The 7,778-nt window shown below is 53.9% G+C and overlaps 1 protein-coding gene across 2 annotated transcripts in view; it reads left to right on the plus strand.

Annotated features, from left to right (window-relative positions):
- LRRC8A (leucine rich repeat containing 8 VRAC subunit A) overlaps window positions 1-5,598 on the plus strand; it is a 39,986-nt gene extending 34,388 nt beyond the window's left edge. For both annotated transcript variants that reach the window (XM_033193139.1, XM_033193147.1), the window contains one exon: window positions 3,662-5,598. In XM_033193139.1, the coding sequence (XP_033049030.1) occupies window positions 3,662-3,937 (276 nt within the window). In that variant the 3' untranslated portion in view covers window positions 3,938-5,598. The remainder of the gene's footprint in view (window positions 1-3,661) is intronic.
- Window positions 5,599-7,778: the final 2,180 nt, after the last annotated feature.

Consider the following 7,778-nt stretch of genomic DNA (forward strand, 5'->3'; position numbering starts at 1 on the left):
ACGGGGTGGGAGTGGGGACTTTTTGGGAAGGCTGTGGCCCCTGGGTACTCCAGAGTCCACTTCCTGTCTACTGTCTGACCTTCAGCCTCTGCTGACCTCAAACCCAACCCCAGATGCATTCCTGATCCTTGGGCACAGTGGTGGCAGTGTCAGATACCCAGGTTAGGAGCCTCCTTGAAAGTACCCACTGTACCTGGGCTGGGCACGGTGGCTCACGCCTGTAATCCCAACGCTTTGGGAGGCTGAGGTGGGCAGACCACCTGAGGTCAGGAGTTCAAGACCAGCCTGGCCAAAATAATGAAACTCCATCTCTGCAAACAGTACAAAAATTAGCCAGGCGTGGTGTGGCTGTAATTCCAGCTACTTGGGAGGCTGAGGCAGGAGAATCACTTGAACGCGGGAGTTGGAGATGACAGTAAGCCAGAATTGCGCCACTGCATTCTCTGGGTGACAGAGTGAGACTCCGTCCCCTGCCCCCCCACAAAAAAAAGTAAAAGAAAAAGCACTCTGCCAGGCCTTGGCCATGCTTATTTTCTTGCGGGGAAAGCCGAGTTGCTCCCCAGGAACAAGGGTCCTCCTCCAAAAATGGCTGGAGAGAACAGGTGCCTGTGAGGTTGAGGTCCAAGTCTGCAAAAAGGTCCTCAGCCACAAAGTGTCCAAGCTCAAAGGCATTTCTAGTCCAACCTGTGCCTTTTACAAATGGGGAAACTGAGGCCCAGAGCGGGAGGGGACTTTGTCAGGGTTACCCTGTAACTGAGTGCCATATTTGTCAGCAGGGAAATACAGGATGGGCTCTGAGTGGGAGGAAGTAAGATGCACATTCTCTCCTGACCCTTTCGGAGAGGCTGCAACCTCAGACGAGCGGCATGTCATCTCTCTGGGCCTCAGTCTCCTTGGCAGGAAAATGGGGGCGGTGATAGAGCAAGCTCAGAAAGGCTGCTGTGCAGTCTCCCCATCATCCTTACTTGGGATCAGGGCCCAGGACTCCTGGCCCCTGCCCTCCTGCCCATCCCATCTGAAGGAGGCAGCCTCGGGACAGGCAGGCTCAACTCATGGCCTTACTTACAGGTAGTAAGAACTCATGGCCCCAGCTGATTCCTCGCAGCAGGGCAGGGAAGAAGCTGGTATACATGAGGCTCTTCCCGTTTGCCAAGAGACACAACACAAACCCACTGCAGCCCCGTGTTTGCTCCTTGCTCCGCTAACAGTGTGGACGGTTCACCAGAGCGTGGGCTGTTGACCCAGTTTCAAATCCTGACTCCACCACTTACCAGCTAAACCGCTGGACAAGTCAGCATCTTTGGGCCTTAGTTACCCCATCTATAAAATGGGAAGAGTATTGACAGAGTATTTATAGGTAGTTTGCTGGTTAAATTAGTTAATAGTGTCAGTGCTCAGAGTGAGCCTGCCACACATTAAGCTGTCTAAGGGTGTCATCTGTTAATAGTAATTGCTTCATATCCTCAGGGAATGCGGTCCCCCATGGATGCCTGGCACTGCAGGTAGCGCAGAACCCTATATGTTCTGTTTGTTCCTATTCACATGTACCTATGATAAAGTTTAATTTATAAATTAAGCATAGTACACTTAGGCCTTGAGGCTATTTTTTTTTTTTTTTTTTTTTTGAGACTTGAGTCTCACTCTGTCACCCAGGCTGGAGTGCAGTGGTGCAATCTTGGCTCACGGCAAACTCTGCCTCCCGGGTTCACACCATTCTCCTGCCTCAGCCTCCCGAGTAGCTGGGACTACAGGTGCCCGCCACCACGCCTGGCTAATGTTTTTGTATTTTTAGTAGAGATGGGGTTTTACCGTGTTAGCCAGGATGGTCTCGATCTCCTGACCTTGTGATCCACCCGCCTCAGCCTCCCAAAGTGCCTGGATTACAGGCGTGAGCCACCATGCCGGGCCAAGGCTATTATTAAGTAAAGTAAGGGTTGCCTGAAAGCACTCTGAGACTATGACAGTCAATCTGATCACAGACGTGGCTCCAGAGTGACTGACATGGGTAGCAGATGCAGCGTGGGCACACTGGACTAAGGGACCACTCACATCCCGGACAGGATGGATTTCATCACTCTACTCAGAGTGACATGCAATTTAAAACACGGAATTTTGGCTGGGTGCAGTGGCTCATACCTGTAATCTCAGCACTTTGGGAGGTGGGGACAGACGGATCACTTGAGGCCAGGAGTTCAAGACCAGCCTGGGCAACATGGTGAAACCCTGTCTCTACTAAAAATACAAAAATTAGCTGGGCGTGGTGGCAGGTGCCTATAGTCCCAGCTACTCGGGAGTCTGAGGCAGGAGAATCGCTTGAACCCGGGAGGCGGAGCTTGCAGTGAACCGAGATCACGCCACTGCACTCCAGCCTGGGCAACAGACCAAGACTCCTACAAAATTTAGGCTGGGTGCAGTGTCTCACTCCTGTAATCCTAGCACTTTGGGACGTTGAGGTGAGAGGATCACTTGAGCCCAGGAGTTTGAGACCAGCCTGGGCAACACAGTGAGACCTCGTCTCTCCAAAAACAAAAAAATATGGAATTTTCCATTTAATAATTTCAGACTGCAGTTGATCGTGGGCAACTGGAACCACAGACAGCAAAACCGTAGATAAGGGGGGACTCCTGCGTTCACGTTTGGTAAAAGCGCAAGGAGCGGGCTCCAGATGGCCAGGAGGAAACTCCCTGTACGCATGCCCACCCTGTGACTTAACAGATGAGGAAACTGCGGCCCAGGAAGGGGCAGTGACACAGCTGGGATTCTCGCCCCTATCAGTGAACTCTCCCAACTTCTCAGAAAGAGTTAACGGGGTAGATTTTCTTTCTTTCTTTCTTTCTCTCTCTCTCTCTCTCTCTTTTCTTTCTTTCTTTCTTTTTTTATTGAGATGGAGTCTCCCTCTGCCACTCAGACTGGAGTGCAGTGGTGCGATCTTGGCTCACTGCAGCCTCCACCTCCCGGGTTCAGGTGATTCTCCTGCCTCAGCCTCCTGACTAGCTGGGATTACAGGCACATGCTACCACACCCGGGTAATTTTTATATTTTTAGTAGAGACGGGGTTTCACCATGTTGGTCAGGCTGGTCTTGAACTCCTGACCTTGTGATCCCCTAGCCTTGGCCTCCCAAAGTGCTGAGATTACAGGCTTGAGCCCCCGCGCCTGGCCTAGAGGGTGGATTTTCTCAGCATGCTGTTTTACATTTGTAAATTGTTCTTAAGCTGGGCAGAACCAACAGCCTGGCTCCTGGTGAGCCCTGGGACAGAGGTGGGAGTAGCTGGCCAATGTGATATACTTCCCAGGGCCAGGTGCTGGACGACAGTGGGGATTGAGGCAGGCAGGTCTCATCCTTAGAGCCCAATCTAGGGGGTAACAGATGGAAGGATAAGCACTGCAAGTGGGGACACAGGGGCCATGAGACCCAGGAGATCAGGGAAGGCTTCCTGGAGGAAGTGACTGCTGGAGGAAGGCTTCCTAGAGGAAGTGAGGAAGAGCTGAGACCTGGCACACAAGCACATGTTGGCCAGAGTTTGGCCCAGATTGTGCTGGTGCAAAGGGCCTGGGGATCAGAAAAGATGCTGAGATCTGGGGGAGAGAAGGAAGGGAAGCCCAGAGGCCCCGTCCGAGCCACACCCACCTCACTCTCACCCCTGCTCTTTTCCCTCCAGATCGAGACGCTGCCTCCAGAGCTCTTCCAGTGCCGGAAGCTACGGGCCCTGCACCTGGGCAACAACGTGCTGCAGTCACTGCCCTCAAGGGTGGGCGAGCTGACCAACCTGACGCAGATCGAGCTGCGAGGCAACCGGCTGGAGTGCCTGCCTGTGGAGCTGGGCGAGTGCCCACTGCTCAAGCGCAGCGGCTTGGTGGTGGAGGAGGACCTGTTCAACACACTGCCGCCCGAGGTGAAGGAGCGGCTCTGGAGGGCTGACAAGGAGCAGGCCTGAGCGAGGCCAGCCCAGCACAGCAAGCAGCGGGACCACCGGCCAGTCCTCAGGCCCAGAGGGCCACGCCCAGCTTCTCCCAGAACTCCTGGACAGCCAGGACAGCCTCGTGGCCAGGCAGGAGCCTGGGGCCGCTTGTGAGTCGGGCCGGAGCGAGAGGACAGTATCTGCGGGGCTGGCCCCTTTTCTCCCTCTGAGACTCACGCACCCCAGGGCAAGCGCTTGTCGAGGAGAGCAAGTCTCAAGAGCGCAGTATCTGGATAATCAGGGTCTCCTCCCTGGAGGCCAGCTCTGCCCCAGGGGCTGAGCTGCCACCAGAGGTCCTGGGACTCTCACTTTAGTTCTTGGTATTTATTTTTCTCCATCTCCCACCTCCTTCATCCAGATAACTTATACATTCCCAAGAAAGTTCAGCCTAGATGGAAGGTGTTCAAGGAAGGGTGGGCTGCCTTTTTCCCTTGTCCTTATTTAGTGATGCCACCGGGCATTTAATGCCCACCCGGACTTGAGCAGAGTGGTCCGGGGTGAACCAGCCATGGGACGGTCACCCAGCGGTGCCAGGCTGGGCTCTGCGGTGCGGTCCACGGGAGAGCAGGCCTCCAGCTGGAAAGGCCAGGCCTGGAGCTTGCCTCTTCAGTTTTTGTGGCAGTTTTAGTTTTTGTTTTTTTTTTTAATCAGGAAACTTTTTTTAAAAAAAAGCTTTGAAAATGGATGGTTTGGGTATTAAAAAGAAAAAAAACACTTAAAAAAAAAAAAGACACTAACGGCCAGTGAGTTGGAGTCTCAGGGTGGGGTGGCAGTTTCCCTTGAGCAAAGCAGCCAGACGTTGAACTGTGTTTCGTTTCCCTGGGCGCAGGGTGCAGGGTGTCTTCCGGATCTGGTGTGACCTTGGTCCAGGAGTTCTCTTTGTTTCTGGGGCAGGGAGGTTTTTTTGTTTGTTTTTGGGTTTTTTTGGTGTCTTGTTTTCTTTCTCCTCCATGTGTCTTGGCAGGCACTCATTTCTGTGGCTGTCGGCCAAAGGGAATGTTCTGGAGCTGCCAAGGAGGGAGGAGACTCGGGTTGGCTAATCCCCGGATGAACGGTGCTCCATTCCCACCTCTCCTCCTCGCGCCTGCCCGGCCTCTCCACGCACAGTGTTAGGAGCCAAAAGGAGCCACTTCGCCCAGACTCTGTTTCCCCACCTCCTGCGGCATGGGTGTGCCCAGTGCCACCGCTGGCCTCGCTGCTTCCATCAGCCCTGTCGCCACCTGGTCCTTCATGAAGAGCAGACACTTAGAGACTGGCCGGGAATGGGGAGGTCGCCCCTGGGAGGGCAGGCTTTGGTTCCAAGCCAGTTCCTTCCCTGGTGCCTGGAGTGCACACAGCCCAGTCAGCGCCTGGTGGCTGGAAGCCACCCTGCTTTAGATCAGTCACTCGGGTCCCCACCTTAGAAGGGTCCCCGCCTTAGATCAATCACGTGGACACTAAGGCACGTTTTAGCGTCTCTTGTCTTAATGATTATGTCCATCCGTCTGTCCGTCCATTTGTGTTTTCTGCGTCGTGTCATTGGATATAATCCTCAGAAATAATGCACACTAGCCTCTGACAGCCATGAAGCAATCCGTTACATGTGGGTCTGAACTTGGAGACTCGGTCACAGTATCAAATAAATCTATAACAGAAAGTGGCCTTTGGCAGTCTTCGTGTCGTGGGAAGACTCTTCCCTCCCTTCTGTGAAGCCTGCTGGGCCGTGTGGAACCTTGCTTGGGCACCCACAGGAGAGTTAACTCTGCTCATCTCTCTGCCCCATGAGACTCTGCCTTTGGAGGCAGTTACTGGAGGTTGTAAGCTGGACGGAGCACCTGTTAGGTAACAGGCTGTGGCCCGGGCTTGGGGATCCCATGGCCAACACGTTCTCTGTCATCCTGCTTACCTCTGGTTGGGCACTCATGAGGGGTTTTTCTGTTGGTTGGTTTTTTCTCTTTTTTGATGAGGTCTCATTCTGTCACGTAGAGTGCACTGCTGGAATACAGTGGCGTGATCACGGCTCACTGCAGCCTCAGACTCTCTAGGCTCAGGTGATGTTCTCACCTCAGCCTCCCAAGTAGCTGGGACCACAGGGGCATGCTGGCTTTTTTTTTTTTAAACAGAGTGCTCTGTCACCCAGGCTGGAGTGCAGTCACTCGATCGCAGCTCACTGCAACCTCTGCCTCCCGGGTTCAAGTGATTCTCCTGCCCCAGCCTCACAAGTAGCTGGGACTGCAGGCGCCTGCCACCACGCCTGGCTAATTTTTGTAGTTTTAGTAGAAATGGGGTTTGACCATGTTGGCCAAGCTGGTCTCGATCTCCTGGCCTTGTGATCCACCGCCTCAGCCTCCCAAAGTGCTAAGATACAGGTGTGAGCCACCGCGCCCGGCCATGCTGGCTCATTTTTGTTTTTTTTTTTTTTTTTTTTTTTTTTTTTTTTTTTTTTTTTGAGACGGAGTCTCGCTCTGTCACCCAGGCTGGAGTGTAGTGGCGCGATCTCGGCTCACTGCAAGCTCCGCCTCCCGGGTTTACGCCATTCTCCTGCCTCAGCCTCCCGAGTAGCTGGGACTACAGGCGCCCGCCATCTCGCCCGGCTAGTTTTTTGTATTTTTTAGTAGAGACGGGGTTTCACCGTGTAGAACAGGATGGTCTCGATCTCCTGACCTCGTGATCCACCCATCTCGGCCTCCCAAAGTGCTGGGATTACAGGCTTGAGCCACCGCGCCCGGCCCATTTTTGTATTTTTTGTAGGGATGGGGTTTTGCCACATTGCCCAGGTTGGTCTCGAACCCCTGACTCAAGAGATTCACCCACCTCAGCCTCCTAAAGTGCTGGGATTATAGGCATGAGCCACCATGCTTGGCCCCTCATGAGTTTTTTTTTTTTTTTTTTTTTTAGACGGAGTCTGGCTCTGTCGCCCGGGCTGGAGTGCAGTGGCCGGATCTCAGTTCACTGCAAGCTCCGCCTCCCGGGTTTATGCCATTCTCCTGCCTCAGCCTCCGGAGTAGAGAGTAGCTGGGACTGCAGGCGCCCGCCACCTCGCCCGGCTAGTTTTTTGTATTTTTGGTAGAGACGGGGTTTCACCGTATTAGCCAGGATGGTCTCGATCTCCTGACCTCGTGATCCGCCCGTCTCAGCCTCCCAAAGTGCTGGGATTACAGGCTTGAGCCACCGCGCCCGGCCCCCTCATGAGTTTTGATGGGTGGGGATGGGAGAGGAGGGCACTGGGATGGCCACCAGTAGTCCTGGGCCTTTGTCCCAGCTTCGTGGAACAGGATGTGCATGAGGCTAGGCACATCCCTTCTCCAGTGGCCTCCGTATCCCCATGTGGACAATGGAAATTTCCACTCTGTGCTCTCAGAGGTCCTTTGCAATTCCAACAGTGAGTCCCAAGTGTTCTACAGAGGTGGGGCTGAGAGTCACCTTGGGGAGGCCTGCCTCAGCTCCCAGCCCCTTTGGGGGCCTTTGGCAGGTACTGGGGTAAAGGGCAGAGGCTGAGACAGCTGCTTCCAGATCCCAGTTCTGCCGTGTTTGATGTGGGGCTTCAGTTTTCTCATTTGTAAAATCAGGAAGGTAATGGCACACTTGCAGGACTGTTCAAGGAACAATGGCGATTGTGTAGGTAGATGGGGTTTTTAGTGGAGGACCTGGCTCCTAGTACCCAATAAATGGCCGTGTATTCCACCCAAACCAAGGATTCTTGTGGCGGGCCAACGTGAGCGCCCTGCGGCAGGAGACTTTGGGTGAGGAAGAAAAGCCATCATATCTGACTTTGACCTTAGTGATGAGGCCTGGGTGGCTGCTTGAGCACCTCCACAACTGGCCAGAGTCTATCCCT

The sequence above is a fragment of the Trachypithecus francoisi genome, unplaced genomic scaffold (assembly GCF_009764315.1).
Source record: "Trachypithecus francoisi isolate TF-2019V2 unplaced genomic scaffold, Tfra_2.0 Contig01585, whole genome shotgun sequence".
In the NCBI taxonomy this organism is placed as follows: domain Eukaryota; kingdom Metazoa; phylum Chordata; class Mammalia; order Primates; family Cercopithecidae; genus Trachypithecus; species Trachypithecus francoisi.